This window comes from Manis javanica, chromosome 16, assembly GCF_040802235.1.
Source record: "Manis javanica isolate MJ-LG chromosome 16, MJ_LKY, whole genome shotgun sequence".
Classification (NCBI taxonomy): Eukaryota; Metazoa; Chordata; class Mammalia; order Pholidota; family Manidae; genus Manis; species Manis javanica.
In genome coordinates, this window is record NC_133171.1 from 13,795,718 (window position 1) to 13,820,558 (window position 24,841).

The following is a 24,841-nucleotide window of genomic DNA, read 5'->3' on the forward strand; positions in this document are numbered from 1 at the left end:
GTACTGGAGGTCCTAGGCACGGCAATCAGACAACACAAAGAAATAAAAGGCATCCATATTGGTAAGGAAGAAGTTAAACTGTCCCTGTTTGCAGATGACATGATATTGTACATAAAAAACCCTACAGAATCCACTCCAAAACTACTACACCTAATATCTGAATTCAGCAAAGTTGCAGGATACAAAATTAATACACAGAAATCTGTTGCATTCTTACATACTAACAATGAACTAGCAGAGAGAGAAATCAGGAAAACAATTCCATTCACAATTGCATCAAAAAGAATAAAATGCCTAGGAATAAACCTAACCAAGGAAGTGAAAGACCTATACCCTGAAAACTACAAGACACTCCTAAGAGAAATTGAAGAAGATACCTATAAATGGAAACACTTCCCATGCTCATGGATAGGAAGAAATAATATTGTTAAAATGGCCATCCTGCCTAAAGCAATTTGCATATTCAATGCAATCCCTATCAAAATACTGATAGTATTCTTCAACAAACTGAAACAAATAGTTCTAAAATTCACATGAAACTACAAAAGACCCTGAATAGCCAAAGCAATCCTGAGAAGGTAGAACAAAGCAGGGGGCATCTCACTTCCCAACTTCAAGCTCTACTACAAAGCCACAGTAATCAAGACAATTTGGTACTGGCACAAGAACAGACCTACAGACCAGTGGAAAAGAATAGAGAGTTCAGATATTAACCCAAACATATATGGTCAGTTCATATATGATAAAGGAGCCATGGACATACAATGGGGAAATGACAGCCCCTTCAACAGTTGGTGCTGGCAAAACTGGACAGCTACATGTAAGAGAATGAAACTGGATGACTGTGTAACCCCATACACAAAAGTAAATTCAAAACAGATCAAAGACCTGAATGTAAGTCATGAAATCATAAAACTCTTAGAAAAAAACCTAGGCAAAAATCTCTTGGACATAAACATGAGCAACTTCTTCATGAAGTTTCCATTCCCCCGGGCAAGGGAAACAAAAGCAAAAATGAACAAATGGGACTATATCAAGCTGAAAAACTTCTGTACAGCAAAGGACACCACCAATAGAACAAAAAGGCATCCTACAGTATGGGAGAATATATTCATAAATGACAGATCCGATGAAGGCTTGACATCCAAAATATCTAAAGAGTTCACCCACCTCAACAAACAAAAAGCAAATAATTCAATTAAAAAATGGTCAGAGGAGCTGAACAGACACTTCTCCAAAGAAGAAATTCAGATGGCCAACAGACACATGAAAAGATGCTCCACATCGCTAGTCATCAGAGAAATGAAAATTAAAACCACAATGAGATATCACCTCACACCAGTTAGGATAGCCCCATCCAAAATACAAATAACAAATGTTGTCGAGGTTGTGGAGAAAGGGGAACCCTCCTACACTGCTGGTGGGAATGTAAATTAGTTCAACCATTGTGGAAAGCCGTATGGAGGTTCCTCAAAAAACTCAAAATAGAAATACCGTTTGACCCAAAAATCCCACTCCTAGGAATTTACCCTAAGAATGCAGCAGCCCAGTTTGAAAAAGACATATGCACCCCTATGTTTATCACAGCACTATTTACAATAGCCAAGAAATGGAAGCAATCTAAGTGTCCATCAGTAGATGAATGGATAAAGAAGATGTGGTACTTATACACAATGTAATATTATTCAGCCATATGAAGAAAACAAATCCTACCATTTGCAACAAGTGAAATAAGCCAGACAGAGAAAGACAAATACCAAATGATTTCACTCATCTATGGAGTATAAGAATAAAGAAAAAAATTGCAGGAACAAAATAGCAGACTCCCAGAACCCAAGAATGGACTAACAGTTACCAAAGGGAAAGGGTCTGGGGAGGATGGGTGGGAAGGGAGGGATAAGGGGAGGGGGAGAAAGAAAGGGGGCTTACGATTAGCATGTATAACGTGGTGGGGGGCATAGGGAGGGATGTGCAATACAGAGAAGACAAGTAGTGATTCTACAGCATCTTACTACGCAGATGGACAGTGACTGTAATGGTGTATGTGGGGGGCACTTGGTGATGGAGGGAGTCTAGTAAACATAATGTTCCTCATGTAATTGTAGATTAATGATACCAAAGAAAAAAAAGACTATGCCCTCAACAGCCCTCTGTAATAAAAATAAGAGGGTTTTCCCTTGTAGGATTTCATTATTCAGGCTCATAACCTTAATCCCAAAACATAACCTAGGAAGAGCAGTCATGCGGCCAAAACAATATGATTTAAGAACCCAGCTTTCTGATTAACCATAGGATTGGCAACCTTTTTCTCTCAAGGGCCAGATGGTAAGTATTTTAGGCTTCACTGTCCCCAAGGCCTCTGGTGCAGCTACTCAACTGACACTGTAGTGCAATAACAGCCTCAGACAATATGTGCATGAATGGATGTGGCTGTGTTCTAATAAAACTTTGTCTACAAAAACAGGCACGGGGCCAGATTTGGCCCACAGGCCACAGTTTGCCAACCCCTAGTATAACCTATTGAAGGATAGTTTTTAAAATACCTAGAGCAGGAGTTCCTACCTTTTGGGTTGACAGGGGTGCCTTTGAGAATCAGACCCAGCTCCCCTCTCCCAGTGATACAATCTGGCACATGTCTCGGGAGGTTTTTGGACTGCTGATGTGCCGTGGTGGTGATAGGAGCCACACTGCGGGGAGCTGAGGAAAGAATGGGAGTTTAGAGAGAAAGAATGAGATGTTGTTTTCCTTCTATTCAGCTTTTTGAGGTAGAATGAGGATCAAGGAATATGGTTGTTTTTATACTTTTGTTTCCTCTTACTATTTTTATGAAGGTCTCAGGGGAAGGAGTAGAAAGAGAGAGATTATAGCTGTAGAAGAGAGGCCAGGACTTGGTGGGGAGAGGATGAGCCCAAACACAGCCCTTGAAGAGCTCATCCCTTAACAGACAAGGGAAGGGCCTGTAACTGGACTAGTTCACATATGCTGGTCTCCGTTTCCTTGATTAAATAAGGAGAGAATTGTTGGGTGAAGGAGATGAGGAATTGAGTAACTGTAATTCCGGCAGTGGAAAATGCCCAAAAGAAACAAAAATGGTGTTTTCCCCCTTTCCATCAGGAAGGTCTAATGTAAACAGGGTGACTAGTCAAGATTATATAGAACAGCCTAGTAACCAAGAAGGAGTTTTTTCCCCAAAGCCATCAACTGTGGCTCAGACGTGCATCTGCTAGGAGGAAAAGCCCCCCTTCCTAATTCACACACAGACTCCTCATGGCCTACAGACATGTAAAATATCCTATGAGTCAACAACCATATAATTATCTTTTTCACTGTTTCCTGGCTTCTTCACTTTACACAGGCTTTTGAAACTAGAATGTCCAAATGGGTTACAGCTTGATGCCTTCTTCTCTTTTCTATTTGGCAGATAATACTACTAGTCTGATGGATAAACACCTGGACCCAGTCAGGGAAAATCTGGGAAAGCAATGGAAAAACTGTGCCCGTAAGCTGGGCTTCACTGAATCTCAGATTGATGAAATTGACCATGACTATGAGCGTGATGGACTGAAAGAAAAGGTTTACCAGATGCTCCAAAAGTGGCTGATGAGGGAAGGCAGCAAGGGGGCCACAGTGGGAAAGCTGGCCTGGGCACTCTACCAGTGTTCAAGGATAGACCTTCTGAACTATTTGATACACATCAACCAGAACTAACTCCACAAGAGACTTTGGCAGCAGGAAGTAATCTCAGAGTGAGCAACTGCAAACAGCCCACTAAACAGGAGGACTTGTTCATGGCCAAGGCCCAATCAAAACAGAAGCCTAATTGGATTTTGAAAAGGAGAGAAGAGATACTTGATGAGCACTGTTTCCTGTCAGTTCATTCCATGACTTTCAATTATGCTCTTCATCCCATTTTGTTAGATAGAGCAAGGGAAAAAAAATTCATGGAACGTAAACTAAATCAATTTTCTTACGTTGTGCTCTCTTCTCTATATAGACTTTTGTTTTAACCAGTGTACAGGAAAATTCTAAGTTCTCCTCATATAGGTGTTTTGGTATCACAAGCACAGTTCGTTCCAAAATTATAGTGTCTGTTAGCTCAGGATCAAATATTGTATCGGTCACTACAGGCTTCAAGAATTGTGTTTAATTTCTACTCCGTAAAGTAACTGAAGGGATTTTAAGGAGGACTAAGAAGCAGGGGGGAAAAAAGAACAAAAATATTACAATTTTCTGGGCAGTTGTAAGGAATTGCCACTCATTTTGACAACTACAAAAATTCTTAAGTTTTTAAGTTCTTTCCAGTACTCTGATGCATTATGTAGTTTTCCAACCTGTGTGCCTGAAAGAGGGGTCATGTATGTGGGGCATATTGATTTCTTCATCCCTGGCTATAACTGGAGCCTCGAAGCTTCCTCAGTTTACCCCAGGATACCATCATTTTTTTCTGTGAGCTTTGATGTAAAAAAAGGAGTCTGGTAATTATGCCTCTAGCACACATCCTTTCAAAGCCCACCTGAAACTCAGGAATACAAGACTAGAAGTGGACCACCCAGCATCACTGCCAGCACTTTGCTAAACAGAGAGGGTCTGCCATTATGCTTAGCCCTGTGAGGAAGGAGGGAGGAAGGGGTGCAGGATGGTCAGGCTAGCTTTCATAAAGAGGAATTTCTCAAAGTCAGCATTACTGGCATCTTGGGCCCAATAATTCTTTGTTTGGGGGGGTGAGGGGGTGCGGTCCATTCATTTAGGATGTTTGGAAGCAACCCTCGTCTTTGCCCACTAGATGCCAATAGCACTGTTCTCGCCCTCCTCCCATCGCCAGCTGTGACAGACAAACACATCTCTAGAAATTGCCAGATATTTCCTCAAAGGGCAGAATCACCCCGGTTGAGAAGAGCACCGCCATAGGTAATGAACCTTGGTTCTCTTATCTACACGTAGCCGGGCTCACCATTCGGTTGCCACACAGCATTAAGTCATACAGACCAAAAGGAGAATGGGAGAGAGAAGCATCCCAGGCTCTGCTAGAAGAGGCTAGATGATTTCTTTTCTAAATGTTTATCTCCTAAACCTCTATCCTAACAGTGTACTGAATTCTAAGATGGAACGATCAATGTTAAAAGGGAAAAAATGGAAGGTCTTTATAGTAATAAAATATCAAATCCTATACTAAGGCATTGAAATGATTTGTGTGTTTGTATGTATGAAATAGTTTAGGATTCTCCTCTGTGGCTTTACCACTTAGGTTGGCATTTTCTGTACACATTCCTCTTCAGCCTCCTGCTATTGGCAGGAGACGAAGCTGATGGTGAAAAGAGGAGGACCTGTGCGGACAGTGTGTTGCAGCTCGCAGGATGAAAACCCTCTGCCCTGTGGGCCTGCAGCACTGCAGTCCTTCAAACATGGCTCAGAGGCTTTTCCTTTAGCCCCTACTCCCTAAAAACTAGGCTGAAAAGAGCCAAATTTGTATCTGAGGAGTTTTAATACAAGGCCCAAGCACCATAAAAACACTAGTCTTGGGCAGAGACCAATTGAGATTAACACAGACTACAAACTGAGCAAAACGACTCTCCATACTTGTTTCCAAAAAATGACATTCAGATCCTAAGGTAACTGTTGCTAAAAAAGACCCACGTTCAGCTCTCGCAGTTTTGCTTGGTAGTCTTTCCGCTTGTTGCTCTGGTCACAATCTTTGTTTTGGTTCCATAATGTAAGTCTTCAGGAATAAGAAAAGGAGTTCTTTCTGAGAAAATGTCTTTAATAGTATTTTGAAGTATATTTTAACGTGTTATTTATAAAGAAGTTTTTCTCATTACCCTAATGTAAATAAAAATATGTGTTTACATAGTCAAGATTTAGAAGTATCTGATTACTAAGAAATCATGGAAGGCTAATAAATACTGCGATCGTGAATTCTGTATCTGTAATAATCCAAGTACAAAGTTCTGAAATCCAGCAGGCTTAGATTCCTCTCTGCCACTCTTCAGCTGTGTTCCTAGGGTCTGCTTCCTCACCTGTTTGAATTTGGTGTCCTCATCTGTAACTAGAGAGGGCAATAGTACATAAAGTTGACATGAGGATTAAAATAAGATAATGTATTATAAGGTACTTGATACAAACAGTTTTTAAACTGCACAATAGCATTACCCAGAAAGGACTAGTTCTCAAGTGTGTGCTTAAAAATAAATTGTGACACCAGTAATAAAACTTCGGCATTGCTGCCGATTTGCTTATCAATAGGTTAACTGGTGTTAAAATTGTATTTTTACCCCTCATCATCTTTGACAAGAAATCCCAATCAAAACTTCAGGAAAATATAAGGAAATGTTGATTGATCCCACCAAAGATTTCCAAAAGTTAAATGATAGTAGTTGCTGAAATGGTATATATTTCTCTTCCCTTCTATGCAGGAGATTGATGTGGTAGATTTAAGTTGAAAGAATACTAATATTTTTGAATATTCATATTTAAGCCAAACTGACTTTACTGCCTAAGACACACCAGTGGGTCAGTGAGGACACTGCAGGTAACAGGACTCTCCATGGCTATACTACTTAGAGCATTGCACATAAAGAACTATTACAGAAGGGTCTCTTGGAGGAAAAATAATGTAACATTCAAGGAAACTTATCACCTTGAAAAAGTCAAAGCTAAACAGTAGCCACCAATCTGTAAGTTATATCCAGGTAAGGTAAGACAGAATGGTAGCCAGAATTAAAGGGGTGGTCACATTTTTTTCTCCACTAAGTCTTTAATTGCAGAAAATGTTTATAACCTCTGTAAAGCTTGAATTATATGGTCTGAAGAATTTTAAAAAATTGGTAAAGTTTACCATGTTAGCTATTTTTAAGTGCATTGTTTAGTGGCATTAAGTACATGCACGTTGCTGTTCTACATCACCATATCCATCATCTTGATAGATCTCCTATCATCTTGCAGAACTGAAAATTCTGTCCCCATTAAGCACTAATTCCCTATCTGCCCCCACCCCAGCCCTGCAACCACCCTTTTCCTTTGTGAATCTGAGTACTTTTACCAGTGGAGTCATACAATATTTGACTTTTTGTGTCTGGTTTATTTCACTGAGCATAATGCCCTCAAGGTTCATCCATATTATGGAGCATGCCAGAATTTCCTTCATTTTTAAGGTGGAACAATACCTTCATCCCTGAAGGGACACTTGGGTAGCTTCCACATTCTGGCCTTGTACTGCTGCTGTGAACATGGGTATATAAATATGTTTGAGACCATTTTCAATTATTTTGGGTATATGCTCATAAGTGGAACTGCTGGATCATACAGTAACTTTGTTTTATCTTTTGAGGGCCCTCCGCCCTCCATACTATTTTCCACATCACCTGCACCATTTCACATTCCCACCAATAACTGTACAGGGTTCCAATTTCTCCACACCCTCCCCAACACCTATTAATTTTTTTTTATAATAGCCATTCTAATGGGTGTGAGGCAGTATAATTTTTTTTTTAAGCCTTGAATCCCCTCATTCTGGAAGCATATGCACTTGAGCCCCTATTAGCAGCCTTCGGGAGGGCCTCTGCCCCACGCCCGGCCCCTCCCGGCCCCTGCCAGGACCAGCGGAAGGACAGGTAGAGCCGACTGGGACGTGTCCTTCGTGAACCACAGCTGGAACCCCGAAAGAAGACGACCTGTGCCAGACCTTGCAATCCCGGGACGGGAGCCCCACGGGCCACAGGGTCTACAGCCAGACCTGGTCGATGCGGGGAGCCTTCGCATCACGGCCTGGACTCTGACTGAGAGCTCGGCGCATGCGTGTTCGCGGCCGGCACAGCCGGCAGAACCCCGCGCGTGCGCGCTGCTGAGGTGCGCGAGCAGGGACCATGGAGGCGGCTGTGAGCAGCCGGGGCGCACGGGTCCTGCGGCTCGCTTTCTCGGCGCGGAAGCCTGGCATCCACGGCCCTGGGACTGGGCCCGCGGCCGCGTTCGGGTAATGACGGCCGCCCTCTCCGGGAGCACCCCGTTCCTGTCCGCGCGCTGTGGGGCGGTGGGACGGGGCGCTCCCGCCCTCTGGGCTGGTACCCCCCCTCCAGCCTCTCAGGGCGCCTGCGCTGCTCTGTGAGCCTGGAGCCTCGCAGGATTTGGGCGGTCGAGTGCAGCCCCTTCATTAAGCGGGTGGAGGGGACACAGGGAGGTAACGTGATTTGTTTAGGCACAGACACACTCAGGACAGAGATTAGAACCTCCAAGCCCCTTATTCTTAGACCGTCCAGTCTCATCACACCTTCAGGGCGCTAATATCTCACGCTTAAATAAGAAACCAATCTGAGAATGTCTGCGACCTATTAGCAATCAGTCACAGGTGCCAAGTCCCCGAGTCTTCTCTTTGTTTGCTTATCTTGAACTTGAAGGTGCAGAATCACCCTGGAACCTGGGAAAACTCAACAATGTCAGTGTCTGCAGCTATATAAATCAACATTGAAAAATGACAGTTTATCCAGTTTCTTATTTGCAGGAGATTGAAATAAGGTTACTATGATTGTCCCAGTATCGAAGTTAAGATAGATTATTTAATGGTTGCAGGAATTGTCCATCCAAAGATTTCCAAAAGTCAAATGAAAGTAGTATGCTGAAATAGTAGATATTTGAATATCCATATTTAAGCCAAACTGACGCTGCAGGTAACAGGACTTTCCATGGCTATACTACTTAGAGTGTTGTGCATAAAGGACTATTACAGTAGGAGAGTCTCTTGGAGAAGAGATTTAGCAGTGCAAATCATTCTAATACATCTCCGAAAAACAGGTGTCTCTGGATTTTGAACTGCCATTTTATAAATGTGACTGCAAGTTGATATGGCATGTGATCAGGGAAAGCAAGCAGTGGTATTTTGTTAATCCTGAGATGAGGCTACAGCCCAATGTAAATAGAACATTCCTGAAAAAAACCTTTGCTTCAGAACAGCCAGTGCCCAACCTCTAATTGAGTTGTTCCAAAAACTTGTTTGTAAGGCTGTTGTTTGGAACTCTGACTCTCCTAATTTTGTGATCTGTAAAGTGGTTAGTTCCAGAACCAGGTCAAAAAGAGCCTTTTCTAACTGCAATTGTGATGTCCAGTTACAATATTAATAATTTATAGAACCTACCAGCCTGGATGATCTTGGAAGCTGAGGGAAGCCCAGATCAGGGCTGGTGTCCCAGGTTTGGCTCCACAGTCCTGGAGCAATGCACACAGTGGGAGTCAGCAACCCAGTGAGGAAAACCCAGTGTCTGGGACACTAAGAAAGATAGTGGGTGGGGGGGACTCTTCTCATTGTACCTCACATTCTCAATGCAGAAAGTGATCTTTACAAGCAAGTCCTTAACGTTACAAGGAAGGGAGCCCCTCAAAAATCTTTAGGGCATGAGGAATAGTAAAGGTACATGTTGTCACTAACGGCAGCCGTGCAAATGCTCCTCTCTTTTTGGGCGCCATCTCATTCCTGTGTGGCGAACCCAGGAAGTCAGCTGTGTGCTTCAGACTCTTCTCTCCTCAATTGTAACCTACTTCCCCGAGGGTGTGCAGAGTGAATCTTTGTGTCTTTATCTTCTCTCCCACTAGGTTATGAGCAAAGCAAATACGTCAGTAAACATTTGTGGAAATGAATCCTTACAAGAAGAGTATTATTTGCTTTTATCTTGATCCCAGAGCCATCTTAGCAATAAAGATGAATTACTCAGAAAAATAGGACATTAGTGAAAAGTAACTTGGTGGCAATGTGATACTACTATTGCTCAGTGGCTTTATCATTATTGCTCCTCTGGTATTTCTATAGGTAATGAGCTTATAGTTAATGTGAGGCTTTATCACCTTGACACAGAAATTGTGTTAAGATTTATGTACCTGTATTTAACACTTGTTTCTGTGCCCTTTCTCATTTGAAAGTGGTGGATGAGATGAAACCAAAAGAGAAACTAAACCTCATTTTTTTTCCAAAGGTGCTGCATTTCAGTAATGATTTTGACTAAGGGCTAATACAGGAGTAGAGAATATGAAAAAGGAAAAGGGAGGCAGTGGTTGATTTAAGTTCATTAGCATCCTGCTGGGAGAAGAGGAGTGGCTCCTTCCAGCAGATTCCAGCATCCATGAAGTTCCTTCTGCATGTCACCCAGATATCTGGGAAGTTGGGGAGGATCTTTGGGCAGGGATGTTGTATGTGCTCTGTGTATTCCTGCTTAGTCATTCTGGAGCTTCTGGAAGAGCAGCAGAGGACAGGTTCATCAGAGCGGAATGCTTAGTATGGTACATGCATCATTCAGTCGGAACAGGCACTGGCAGTAGCCCTGGCCCGAGGCATTCTCCTCTGCCAGGCATGTCCAGTTAGATGCTGCGGCATGGGAGATCTTGGGCCAAGGAGGGTCAGAGGCACAGGGAGGGCTCTTGAGATGGAAGCTGTGGACCTGGCTCATATTATTTAACAGTCAACATAGAAATATTTCAACATCTTAAAAACCAGTTTGGTCATATTAGTGCAGACAGGTATTCCTGGCAAGAGCCTTTCTGCAGCTGGCTGGGATCATGAGAAGCCGTATGCTTAGAGGACTGCCTGGGATCAGGGCCTTCCCTGTGCACCTCTGAGACCAACCTCATCCTTGGGAATGCGGCTAAGGCAGTTGAAAGTCCAGGTAGCTCATCTAGACCCGCTAAGGTGCAGGGGAATGGCCCCGGGGTCTGGGATGCTGATGCTCCCCATTTCATTACATTGTGCGGAGCTTCTGCGTCAGCCTGCGCTGGCACCACTGGCTTCCAGCTCACCTGGCAAGTGCCCAGGGGCCTGTATGGCCATTGATTCCATAAGCATCTCGTTGTTTTTGTAGAGTTAGCCTGGGCTGGTGCTCTAGGATGTTCAAACATGAAGACAGTCCAGAGCTGTAGGTTAATAGGGAAGACACAAATCCCTGTCCCTTTTCAGGTTTGGAAAACCTAAGTACTAAGCAACATCATCCAAGCAGCCTGAGGAGGGTCCTAGAGCTGATTCATATATATAATAGGGCAGTTACACATACTGCATTTGTACTGCTAAGTAATTTTCCTTTGGGGGTGGGATTTTTCTCTTCCAGCACCTCAGTAACCAATGCCAAAGTGTCTGTGAATGGGGTCCACCTGCATTATCAGCAGACTGGAGAGGGAGAGCACGCCGTCCTGCTGCTTCCCGGAATGCTGGGTCTGTAGGGTCTCCGTGGGATGCTCTTGCATGCTGCGTAGTCTGTGATGCATTCACAGTAGCAGATGCCAAATATTTAGTATTGATTTTAGTGCTTTGCTGAAATGTTTTACGTAATGTTTGCTACACTCAAATGTAGGTGATTTAGAAAGATAACATTCTATGTATGTATGTATTTATTTATTTATATACCCAGTTTTTCCCATGCCAGTATAACACGTAGTTGCCTACAATTTGGCAGGGATTATGGTAATGTGGGAATGACAGGAGTCAAGGAAAGGGGTATGGGAAGAAGGGGGAGATGAAGGAAGAAGATGAGCCAGTGACCAGCCATCCCAGTTTGCTTGGAATTAGGGGTGCCAGGATGCCAGACTTTCAGTGCTAGAAGATAGATTGATCACCCTGTTGTGGTTGATTGTATATGCAATTAAAATAATAGCTAGGAACAAAATTTAGTTTAAAGCCTCTTTGAAAAATCAGGATTAAATTAGCATGAATGGCATATAGTAAAGCCACCTGGATCTCGGTCTCATTTTACAGCTAAGTTTTGACATGTAGAAAGTTCAAGGGGAACATTTCCAGTTATCCCAGGACGTCTCAAATTTAAAGGTTTTAGTATTGTTTTATTCTTAATTTAGTTAAATAATCCCAATGTATACTTATTTCCTTAAGATGTTCTTTTTTCTCCTTAAAGTAAAATGCTAAAATTCCAGTTACTTGATGGTTCCACTGATTGAGCTTCATCTGATTGTGGTGCCATTGTAGCGACTAAAGCATCTTTGTCTAGATAATATTTAGTATCTTTTTTTCCCATAAGCTATTATAGTAAAGGAGGATATTTACTGCAATGGCTAGTGTACAGCTAAAGTTATTTGTAAAAGCAATGGATAGTTTACCAGCTCTGATTTTTCCATTATTTCAGGATTGCTATTGTTATCCAGGCATAAAATACAGGTAAAACATTAACCTGATTTAAAAATCAAACAGTGAGACTCTTTCCCTCAAACCCCCTGCCCTCCAACACCTGGTTCTCCTCCCCACAGGCAACCAGTGTTGGTGTGTTTCCTTCTCAGGTGTCGTGTTCTGGTTACTATTCCTTAAAATAATTTCTTAAGGTTTTAGAATTCTTGGCACTGGTCTTCAAATGTGTATCTGTGTGCCAGAGAGCAAGTGCTTTATTATTTCCTAAGTTGGTCTTGAGTTAGAGTGCCCACTTCCCCCTCCTCATCTCCTGCCCCTCCTTTGGGGTAGTTCCCGTGCGGAAGCCCCTCCAGTTCAGGGTCCATCGGAGAAGTTTTGTGTGTCAGAGTGGCAGACGTGAACTTGAGATCCACTCATGTTTTTGGCGTGGGTTTTCTGAAAGAATTACCTGATGTTGAGAAAGGTATATCTTGTCAGGAAGACTGCTGGTCCTTGATAATGTTAAATGATCCTGTACCATCTTGAAACACATTTCCTAATATAGATAGTTTATCAAGCAAGATATTTAGTATCCATTTGTGGCTTAAGCTACAAGCCCTTAGAAACCAAGCTGACTTTAAAAATAAAATGCTAATTTGTTCCTGTACTGGGCTAATTGAGAGTCCAGCCTTCCATGCCACATACAGTAGACATGTGCCCACAGTGGCCATGACCTTGTGGGGGGACTGCTGCCCGTCAAGTCCACCACAGGCTCAGGAACACAGTTCTACTTAACATATGCTATTTCATACTGTTTTCATTAAACAAGCTAATCTAATTACCTATTACCACACCCTGCCCTCCTCATCTCAGTGTTTTAGTTAAGTTGGCTAGTGTCTAGTTATAACCAGGAAATCTTCAGGGCTCCTCACATTCGCGTAATAAAGAAACACCTGTGTTTTATAATTCTGCTTTGAATAACTTAGACCAACTTGCATAAGTTTGTCTGCAAATATTGTTGGAATCTCTCTCATTTGTAACAGCCATTATAAAAAAAGAAAGAAAAAAATGTCCCAGAGGCATACTGTATTAGTAAGTCCATTGCTACGCATTTTTATGAATTCCTTTTTTTTTTTTTTTGAAAGGAAGATTAAGCAGAAGTGCTTAATCTTAAGTAAAGTAACACTGGACCAATCAGGGCCTCTGTCGTTCTTCTCAAATTAGCCACTAGGGGGAGGTAAGAGGCAGGTCTGAACACCAGGAAAGAAGTCCATCTCAGGGTAAATGGATTCCGTCATTCCAAGGCTACTTTGCTAATTCCACATATACATGAATTTTCTTCAATAAATATATTGGAAAATTTTTTGGAGATTTATGACAAGTTGAAAAAACATTTTCTTTTCTCTAGTTTGCTTTATTGTAAGAGTATAGTACGTAATACATACGACATACAAAATATGTGCTAATCGATCATGTTATCAGTAAGGCTTTCAATTAATAGTAGGCTATTAAAAGTTAAGTTTGGGGGAATCAAAGGTTATACATGGATTTTTGACTGCATGGGTGTGGCATCCCTAACCCTGCATTATTCCAAGATCAGTTGTACTTTGTTTAAAAATTGTAGCTGTTTCTGTTTTTATTGAGTGTGTTTGAAACAATGAAAGTATTCACCTGAGGGTAATGAAGCAACTGTTTTTAGGAAGTGGAGAGACTGATTTCGGACCCCAGATTAAGAACCTAAATAAGAAGCTCTTCACAGTGGTTGCCTGGGATCCGCGAGGATATGGACATTCCAGACCCCCTGATCGCGATTTCCCAGTGGACTTTTTTGAAAGGGATGCAAAAGATGCTATTGATTTGATGAAGGTGGGTCTCTTAGGGAACCTGTCTTCATATATATTGGTTTTATTTTTTATTTCTATAAGGGCATGTTTCCTATAGAAAATTCAAAGAGTTCAAATAGGTATAAAGAAGAAAGCGGAAATATCCCACTGTCCAACTATTTAGAGAGACTGCTACCAAGACTTTGTAGCTCTTTCTGGCCAATCTTATTTCTATTGATGGTATCATACTATAACCAATGTTTTTCCAACTTCTATACTCTTTGACCAATTTGTCAAGGAGATACTTGCATGAAATAAATATGTTTCCATAAGTCTTATAAAAGGCTATTCCATTGTATGATAGAATGGAATACATTGTATCTGTGCCTTATTTCATCTATCCTCTAATGGTAGATAAATAAAATTTTTGAGTTGCTTTTTGGTTTTTTTTGCAATTATAAACAGCAGTGCACGGGAGATTACGTTGCCCGTGGACATTTTGGTACTCTTATTTTGTTATAACAGTGCTGATGTGGACATGCTGGACCTATTTCCTAGTGCACATGCACAAGAGTGCCATATTTACGTGACTGATGACTTGCTGGGCTACAAAAGATGCAAATGTTCACTTTATAAGATAGAGCCAAATTTTTATCCATAGTAGTGATACCAACTTATAGTCTCATCAGTACATATCTTGGACTGATATTTATTATTTATTTTTCCCAATTCTATTTTTACTTCTAGGCAGCATCTCTCAGATATAATCCTTGTTTATTTTCCTTGTGCAACACCAACATTTTCAGAGCTGGTCAATTCACCCCAGGGCTAACATACCCTCCCACAACACCATTCCCTTTCAGCCTGCTGCTAGCCAGTTCTTCCCATGGTTGCAGGCAGTGGCTTTACCAGATGCAGTGACTTCATTTCCTCGCAGACAATCTCAAGTTTCCCTCTCTGGTCTGCGTAACTGTTGTCAAAGTCTTTACTCAGGCATGTATTGTGCACCTGATGTCCTGCCCAAGTACAGCTGATCTCCGTTACTTTCAGTTCCTTGAGATTTTATCCAACCAGAGGAAGTAGTTCCTTTCTTATTCAAAACAATATGATGTACTTAGGCTTTTATGACAATTTTATTTACACCAAAGCTAATTGAGAAAAAATATTTTCTCATCAATTGGTGGACCCTAAGATTTTTCCTTAATTGCCAACTGGTATGCCAAACCCTGTAGCTTAACTCTGATCCCGTGGTATTGATTGTGACAATTATTGATTATCAGTTCTTTTAGCAGAGGAGCCATAACCTGTGCTGTGAACTTGATTGTACTTGTCACAGACACTGAAGTTCAAGAAGGTCTCTTTGCTGGGGTGGAGTGATGGTGGCATAACAGCACTCATTGCAGCTGCAAAATACCCGTCTTACATCAGCAAGATGGTGATTTGGGGAGCCAATGCCTATGTGACTGACGAAGATGAAAAGATCTATCAAGGTGGGCTCCACCCTGGAGGTGTCGTGACAAGTAGCACCCTTCTTGCCCTTTTGTGTCTTGTTTTCATAGGTATTGACAAGTCATATCTCACCTGCTTCCAGCACTCAGCTCTAACGTGGGAAGAATAATGAGTCCTCAGAAAAATAATGCAACTTAACCAGTCTGTGTTTTAAAGCTTTCTATTTCCAGCAGTAACACTTTTCTGACTCAGGAAAAGGCTGTGAAAAATCACTGTTTACATTTCCTACTGCTGATGGTGAACTCCAAGGAAGGAGGGGGTGGATGTGAGGTGTCATTTATAACCTCATTGAAAATACTGTGCGTGTAAAAGGGAACATTAGGTTCAAGTATTAAACCTTACATTTTGATAAGGAAATTTTGTGCTATTCATATTTTTAAAGATTGTCCTTCAAGCTTATCTTTGAGGATTTTAGAGGTGTGAGAAAAGGAGCCACTAAATTATAGCCTCTAGGCCAAATCCATCCCTCAACCTGTGTCTGTACAGCCGTGCACTGATGGAGGGGACCAGCTCTGTGAGTTCTAGAGACCAAATGGCCGTGCCCCCTCAATCCCAGTGAGGGGCTGGCTGGTGGCCACCTACGTGTTGACGACCTTTCAGAATTACCAGGCATGCAGTCAGTGGAATTTCAGTCAGCAACTAGAAAGTTGCTTAGCCTCCAGCAAGGTGACCAAATTGAGGCCATCAGGTTCTCAGGAGGAGAGAAGGGCACATCAGGTTCTGGGGGGCCCTGGAGCAAAAAGCAAAATGGACCTGGGCTACCCTGTCAGCCAGGCTCCCCAGGAGCTCCTCTTCAGGCCAGTAGCTTTTCGTCCTGAGCATGTTTTTCTTGGATCCCACATGGCCAACCACAGGAGTTAAGGCCAGGAAGGGGAGTTTTCTCACCTTTAATTTACGTAATAACTTTGTTTTTGCCTCTTGGCTTGCAGAGCCTAAAATCTTTACTCTCTGGCCCTACACAGAAAAAGTTCACAGACCCATGCACTAGAATATCACAAGTCTAGGGTTTTGTTTTGTTTTTTTTTGCTTTTCTGCAATTCACATGACTTAAATAACCTACTTACTGGTAATATTCTATTGTAGAATCTTTGTTCTTTGCAGTCTGTTTGGCAAAGAACTGTGAGACTCTGTCATGATAAGCCTGATGTCGTTACCAAGTCCTCATCGGTACTCCTGCCTGTCCTGAGTGTATCCCTGCCTGGTTCAGGGAAAAGCGTTTGACTTGTGCACGGTCAGCATCTCACTGTGCGCTGGTCCCTCCCTTTCTGCTGCACAGGACATGATGACTAGCTCGCCTGTCTCTCCTGCACCTCTCAGCCCTTAAAGGTGGGCATGATTCCTCCTCCGAGAAGCCACGCCTCTCCTCAGTAGTCACTGCCGCCCCATTCATGGTCCTTACGCCTTCTGAGGGTTGTCTGCCCGCTGCTCCTGTGCACCCTCCTCCATTGCTCCTTCAGTGCAGTCCTGCCCGTCTCTCATGACGGCCCGTTCAGGTCTGCTCCAGAGCTGTTCTCACTGTGCTGCGATAGGCTCTCTGGGGTCAGAACCTGTTTGTTCTCGAACAGTTGCTGGCAATATTCCCAGTTACTCTCTAAAAGTTTGTAGGATCCGTAGTGATCGTCCCTTTTCTCCCTGAAATTGGCCATTTGTGTCACCTGTCCTCTCATCCTGGCTAGCCAAACTAGAGGATTATCAATTCCATTGATCTTTTCAAAGAACTACCTTTCGGTCTCATTGATTTCTTTATATTTTCTGTTTTCAATTTCATTGTTTCTGCTCTTACCTTTATCATTTTCTTCCTTGTGCTTGCTTTGGGTTGTAATTTGCTTTCTCCCACCCCAAGTCTCTTAAAAATAAAAGGTTAGATTGCTGATTTAGACCTTTCTTCTTTTCCAATATAAGCATTTGATGCTTTAAATTTCCCTCTAAGCACTTTATTGGCCTCATCCTGCAAATTTTGAAATGTATTTTCATTCAGTTGAAAATATTTTCTAATATCCTTTCAGAATTTCTCTTTGACCTGTAGTTTCTTAGAAGTATTTAATTTCCAAATATTTGGGATTTCCCAGATACCTTTCTATTACTGGTTTCTAGTTTAATTCCATAGCATTCTGAAAACATATTTTGTATATGTTCAGGTCTTTGAAACTTGTTTTATGTTGCAGATGATGGTCTGTCTTGGTAAATGTTCCATGTGCACTTGAAAAGAATGTGTGTAATGCTGCTGCTGTGTGGAGTCTATAAAGGTTGGTTAGATGAAACTGGCTCGGCTGGCTGGTAGGACTGCTCATGTCTTCCGTATCCTTTCTGATCTTTGTCTTGCTCTCTCCCTAACTGAGAGAGAAATGGTACAGTCGCCACAGATAATTAGAGATTTGTCTCTTTTCTTTTTCGGTGTTTGCTTTGTGTATTTTAGAGCACCAAATCTGGGAAGTTTGTAGCAATTCCATCAGATATTTTTTTTGTGCCTGTGTCTTTCTCTTCTTCTGGGGCTCAACAGCATACATGTTACAATGTCTGCCTGAAAGTGTTTGCCCGATGATCCCAGTATCTGGGTCACCTTGGGATAGGCTTTGGTTGATTGTCTTTTCCCTTGAAAATTGGTCAGATTTTCCTGGTTTTCAGTTGTTGGGTTTTTCATCTGTTTGTTTTGTATATTGATTCGTTGGGGACTGTTTTGTTGTATTATGTTTTGAGACTTTGTATCCTGTTAAAATTCTCTGAAGAAGGTTGTTTTCGTTCCTGTTCTTTCCTTGGCATGCAGTCAGCCTAGTTAGATTCATGCTGCAGATTCTGTCCGTGCTTCCGTGAGCACTGGTTCTCCAAGCCTCTGGCATGCTTTGTGCTGCTTCTCTGTGTCTCCCCCCTGCGTGCCCCCCTCAGGGGCTGTGCTAGGATTTAGGTGGTGGTTTATTGTGTAGTTCAGTTCTTGGAGCCTGTGCAGTATGCTTCTCTGTGTCTTCCCCGTACGTGCTGAGCACAGTGGTGATCCCATGACTTGTATCAGTTCCCGTACAGAATTAGGGGGTCCCTTTCTAAGTTCCTCTGGCCAGAAAGACAGGTTTCTCACAAAGACAGGGGTTTGAGTGCCCCTCCATGGTTGTGCATTCTGTGCAACTGGAGCCATCTTTAGGGCAGTGTGCAAGAGAAAAGAAAGAAATAATAATGGGGATTTTGCCCACAGTGTTTGGCTGCCAGGGACCCTTTCTTGGTGTCTCTGGTCATAGAGCTAGCCTTCTCCAGGGCTAGCCGCAGGGCAGTGCATCTATACAGCTTGGGCCAGGCTGGCCAGAGAGAGAACAAAAGGAAAGACACAGTTCTTCACTCAGGGGGCATCTGGGTCCGGTTCTCTGGCTAACTCTAGGGACTCTGGCTAACTTCTCCTGAAGTTTCTGCTTCAGGGCCCTGATGCAGTGATTCTCCTCAGCAGCCTCCATGGCCCTACCTTTGTGGGGGTGCCGGAGTCTCAAACCTGGAGGGTGCTTCTCCTTCTCTGGCCCAGAACACTGCCCACGCACCCACGGGGGCGCCTTTTCCCAGGCAGCGCCCTCTGTCCACAGCTTTGCCCCAGTCACCAGAGTGTGAGCTCGCTGGGTGTGGTGACTCCGACCTCCCTTCTTTATGGGCACAGTAGATGCGCAGTCCTCTTCAGTTCAGGTCTGACATGACCCTCCTCCCTCCCAGCTGTCACTCCCACTCCTCATGCCCCAGTCCCTCCTACATGTGTGCCCAGGTGGTGTCCAGCCCGCCAGCTCAGTGAACACAGGGCCTCTGTGCTACCCAGCCCATGTGACTGTTCCTCGGTCACTCCAGCATTTGGACACACACATGATGTGTTTAATACCGATCACAACCCTCCTCTTGAAGCTTCCTCTGTCCTGAGGTTCTTGCCACTGTGTTCTGAACTGCCCTTTCCATGGCTGGTTGTTTTCTGCTCTGACCTACCCACTCCTCTGTGGGCCCTGGGCCCTGGGCATTGGGTTCCCCCAGACACCGGCTGTACCACTGGCCTTCACACCCAAGCAGCTTTCCTCACCCCTGGGCTTCGTCTCACTCCCAAATCCCAGTGTAGCTCCTCGGGCAAGGGTGTTCCCAGCCCAGGTGAATCCCCTGTGAAACTGGTAAAACTGAAATAAGTCAAGGGAAAAGGGTAGGTTGGGAAGAAACTGTTTCTATTGCTCACACCTTGCTCAAATTTGCTGGCCAGGCTCAGGACCATCCATTTTCTCCGACTGCAGCTCCCACTCTGCAGCCATGCATGCTTTTTACTTCCCACCTGCCCCTCCTGGGAGGAACGCCATCAGCAGGTCCTTGGTGACTGGCAAACGCCAGACCAATTATGTACCCCCAACGGAGGGGAGGAGAGAATGACGGTTTTCTCCATCCCCTGCCTGGAGGCTGTGAGAGGCCGCAGCAGCACACCCCTATTGATACGTAAATGGACTAAGGCCAAGTGGGAGATCCTGGAAATTCTGCCATTTGTGCCACACCCAAATTCAGTGTTTTATCAATTTTCTAGTCTGGCTGCTCCACATGTACCTTATAGTCAGTGTGTCTAAAATCAAATTTATAATCTAGACCTATTCTTCCTGCTAATTTCTTTTCTTGGTAAATGCTACCCAGTGGAATATATTATTTGTCCCACAAAATGTTTTTACTTTATATTTATTGAATGCTTGCTATGAGCTGCCATCAAGGGACTATTGTTCAGCTTATTTTTTAGATGATGAAACTGGGTCCCAAAGAAGTGAAGAAACGAGCCAGGGTGACTTAGCTGGGCAGAGGGGCTTCATGTCTGCCACCGAAGCTCAGTGTTTAACCTCTAGGCTGAGTCACAAGCCCACCCCTTTGCTCTCTGGAAGCCCCCCTCCCTTCCCCATTCCTCCTGCCCAGCTCCAGGCCCTCATCAGCCCCCCTGCAGATGGATTCCACACCTTTTGAGCTAGGCCCTTCCATCCCCTGCCGCCTCCTCCAGTCTGTACTCTACATTGCTCTCACAGGAGTTTGGTAAAATGTATCTTTTCTCTTATTGTAGAAGTCCTTCAGACAAGGTCTTCCATCGCTTTCTGGAAAAGTAAAGTTCATGCTCCTCAGCTTTGCTCCTAGTTTAAGTGGCCCAGGACCCTCTGCCTTTCTAGGCCCATCTCCCACTTTTGTCTCTCCTCCCCCCACAGCCATCCTTTCCTTCATCCACCTGAAACCCCTGAAGTTCCAGTGGTAGGTGGTGCGGCCCCATGTGCTCGCACTCACTGTGGCCCTCTGCTGCTTCCCATGCTGCTTGCCCCGTATTTGTGGCCTGATTCCAGGAAGCCCCACTGCCGCACTCCCTCCCCATCGCCCCTTTAAGCCCCTCAGCCCTCTCCTGTCCCCGCCCAGCCTCACCCATGACACTCAGGTGCTACTGCAGCAGTTGTTTACAAGTTCTCCATGGGACAACAAGGCCTTTGAGGACAGAGACCGTAATCGATTCAAGTTTGTTTCTGTAGTGACCAACACACAGCAGGCCTCACACAATGTTTACTAGATTCATGCATGAAATAATGATGAGTGAAGGAATTTTCTTCATTATGATTCTAGTGTTTAACACAGACTACATCCTCAAATAAATGTATCAGTTTCTTTTGGGATACAAATTTCGTTTCATATCAATAATGTGATTCAGATGGTTATTTTAGGAACTAAATTATGAAACATAATTACTAATTTTTTGGTGGACATTATGCTTTGGGATAAAACTGACTTCCTCTTGAAAAACATTAACAGAAGCAAATATATAAATACATAGAATATTTTTGAGTGCCATTTCCAGGTACTGTGGTTAGCACATTTTATATCTAACTTATTTACTCTGTACCTCACAGCATTGTTATCATTCTCATTTTTCAGATGAAGAAATTAGCACAGAGGGGTTAAGGAATTTGTTCAAGGTCACAGAGCTAACAGGTACAAGAGCTGGGATTCAGACCCAGCCAGTATGTCCTCCGAACCTGTGTTGTTCTTTGATATGAACATCTGGCTTGCCCCAGCTGTTGCTGCATTACTCTGCCCTTTAAGATTCAGGTAATATTTCCTGTGGGAGTCCAAGGTCTTGCCCTAGATTTTGCATTCCTATACATACCTCTTGTTCAGAGTGCCTGCTTTTACTGGGTTAATTCAGTTTTAAGGATCTCTTGTTGTCCCAAAAGGAAGAATTTACATTTTAGGAAGAAAACTATCTTCATATTAAACATTAGCCAAATTGGTTCTTAAAAGATCTTGGCCTTGTTTTATGTATGTAACTTTATAAAATATATAAACTTAAAATAATTAGTATATATTAATATATATTATTAGTACTAATATATTGATAATAAATATATAATGGATTTAAGAAACATTTATATTAAATATTTAATATGAATCTATTTGTATATCACAAAATATGCAGTGTATTATATTTATATGTATAGTATTTAAGATGAATGTTAATTATATATTTTAAATGTTTTATTATGTAATATTTAAATTTATTGTTTCATAATTGAATTTTTATTTAACTGTACAATATTTGATAGATGACACCTGTGTGAATGACCACACCCACAGACCCACCGTGAGCTCAGGCCAGTGTCCTCGGTGGGGCTCTGGGCTCCTCCAGACGCTGGCCTTCCCTCTGCTGGGGAGCCAGTACACTCCCTCCCCAGGGCGCCGCCAGCTCCAGCTTGAGTCCTACAATCATCCCTTTGCCTTTTTAAAAACACTTTTGTCACATCTGTCTGCATTCCTAAACAATACCTCATTTAGTTGTGCTTGTTTTTGAGCTCTACAAAGCGACCTCCTAATGTAGATGATCCTTTGTGACTCACTTTTTTCACTGAATGTTGCATTTCTAAGATTCATTTATGATACTGCATCATATTCCATTGGGCAAACATCACATTTTGTTTTCCCTTTTCTTCGTGAACAGTAATCGTGAACAGAAAGTCTTCTCCAGTGTCTCTTAGGGCATATTGAAGTTGCTGAGTATTGTCGTATGCACAAACACCACATTACAGGTGACAAACTGTTTTCCAACTAAATAAATTCACACCTCCACCAGGGACATAGGAGATTCCTTAATTACATTCTCAACAAAAACTAAGTCTCGCCAAGTGGATGTAAGATGGTATCGTAGTGGGGGGTCTTAATGTGCATTTTCCTATTACAAGTAAGATTGAAAAATTTTTTATGTGTCTCTGCACCACTGAGGTTTCTTTTTCTGCATTGTACCTATTCATGTCTGTTCATTTCTTTCTATTGATTTAAAAATCTATTATGTACACATATAATACTCTACATGAAATAGGTATGGAGTGTGACAACTGAACAAACACAGAAGGATTCTCCACCCAACTCAAGACTGGAACACATCCAGTGCTCCAATATTATTACCATGTTACTAGCTTGCAGGGTTTTTGTTTTTTAGTAATCTAGTTACTGACCACTTCTGATTAGTAATTGTGTTACACAGTTTGTAGCTTGTCTCTTTGCTTTCTTTATGGACGGATGATTTAATTTTAATGTAAGGAAATGTTACAATGCTTTATTTTCTCATTAGCTTGGTGAGTTTTGTTTGTTCATTTGTTTTTATATTACCAATATATCTGTCAGTTTCTTTACTCACCTTTCCTTCTTCTCAGATACTCAAAGGTCTTATCTTTTTTTCTTGAAGTTATTTTCTCAGAAGTTCTTTAAGGGCAGTTCTGTTAATAGTTAATACAGTTTTTCCCTAAAAATGACTCATTTCACTCATTCTTAAGAGACTGTTGGGCCAAATATAAAAATATAAATGAAAAAATCCTTTCTCTAATATTCCACCATCTTCTGCTTTCCTTAAATGCTGTTGAGTTTTGTCAGCCTAATTTTTCTTCCCTTGGAGTGGTGTGTCTTATCTGCCTGTTTTTCAGATTTACTCCTTCTTTTTGATATATGGCTGTTTTACTATTCTGTGTTTAAGTGTGGATTTCTTTCTATTTATCCTATTTGGATTACATTCAATTTTCGTTTGTGGTTTCTTTTTTCTTTTTTTTATGCTGCCTACAGGTCAGTCATTTATTTATTAAAGTACAGTTGATATACAATATTACATTGGTTTCAAATATACAAAACAGTGGTTCAACAGTTATCAATTATTATTAAATCCTCACCCCAACCAGTGCAGTTACTGTCATCAGAAAGATCTTATAGAATCACTGGCTATTTTCTCCATGCTGTACTAACATCCCTGTGACCAACTTATATATTGATTGGGAATTTTTGTGCCCCTTTATCTCCCTCACCCTCACCCACTCAAACCCCTCCCCCATGGTAACCACCACTCTTCATTGCCTATAAGTTTACTGCTATTTTGTTCATTTTTAAATTTGTTTTGAGATGCCACAAATAAGTGAAATCATATGTCATTTGTCTTTCTCCACCTGGCTTATTTCACTTAGCATAATACCCTCTAGGTCCCTCCATGTCACAAATGGCAGGATTTGCTTTTTATTGCTGAATAATATGCCGCTGTATATACATGCCACTTCTCTACCCATTCATCTATTAATATCTATTGTAAATAATTCAGTGATAAATATAGGGGTGCATATATCTTTTCAAATCATGGATTTTTGTTTTATTCATATAAATTCCTAGAAGTAGAATTACTGGTTCAAATGGTATTTCTAGTTTTAGTTTTTTGAGGAACCTCCATACTGCTTTCCACAGTGGCTGCACCAATTTACATTTCCACCAACAGTGTAGGAGGGCTCCCTTCTCTCCACATCCTCACCAACACTTGTTGTCTTTTGCTTAGTGACCATTCTAACTGGTGTGAGGTGGTATCTCACTGTGGTTTTGATTTGTACTTCCCAGATGATTAGGGATGTGGAGCATCTTTTCATGTGCCTGCTGCCATATGAATTTCTTCTTTGGAAAAATGATCATGTTCTCCACCCATTTTTTAGTTGGGTCATTTTTTTCTGGTGTTGAGTCATATGAGTTCTTTTTATCTTTTGAATGTTAACCCCTTATCAAATAAATCACTTAGAAATATATTCTCCCATACAATAGGTTGCCTTTTCTGTTGATGGTGTCCTTTGCTGTACAGGAGCTTTTTAGGTTGATTGTAGTCCATCTTGTTCATTTTTTTGTTTCCCTTGCCGAAGAAGATGTATCCAGGAGAAAACTGCTCATACTTTTCATGAGATTTTTGCCTACATTTTCTTCTAAGAGGTTGATAGTTTCATGTTGCACATGTAGGTCTTTTAATCCATTATGAATTTATTTGTGTATGGAGTTAGACAATAATCCAGTTTCATTCTCTTGCATGTAGCTGTCCAGTTTTCCCAACACCAGTTATTGAAGAGACTGTCTTTTCCTTATTGTATATTCGTGGCTCTTTTATTGCATATTAATTGACCATATATGTATG

General features: G+C 42.1%; 2 protein-coding genes across 7 annotated transcripts in view; both read left to right on the forward strand.

The window, feature by feature from the left end:
• The window catches only part of RIPK1 (receptor interacting serine/threonine kinase 1), a 44,343-nt gene extending 39,176 nt beyond the window's left edge, over window positions 1-5,167 (forward strand). For all 6 annotated transcript variants that reach the window (XM_073224620.1, XM_073224621.1, XM_073224623.1 and 3 more), the window contains one exon: window positions 3,422-5,167. In XM_073224620.1, coding sequence (XP_073080721.1) covers window positions 3,422-3,708 — 287 coding nt within the window. In that variant the 3' untranslated portion in view covers window positions 3,709-5,167. The remainder of the gene's footprint in view (window positions 1-3,421) is intronic.
• Window positions 5,168-7,808: 2,641 nt separating this feature from the next.
• The window catches only part of BPHL (biphenyl hydrolase like), a 35,651-nt gene continuing 18,618 nt past the window's right edge, over window positions 7,809-24,841 (forward strand). Inside the window, exons 1-4 of the mRNA XM_073224628.1 lie at window positions 7,809-7,966; window positions 11,076-11,179; window positions 13,779-13,945; window positions 15,239-15,392. Of these exons, the coding sequence (XP_073080729.1) occupies window positions 7,860-7,966; window positions 11,076-11,179; window positions 13,779-13,945; window positions 15,239-15,392 (532 nt within the window). The 5' untranslated portion in view covers window positions 7,809-7,859. The remainder of the gene's footprint in view (window positions 7,967-11,075; window positions 11,180-13,778; window positions 13,946-15,238; window positions 15,393-24,841) is intronic.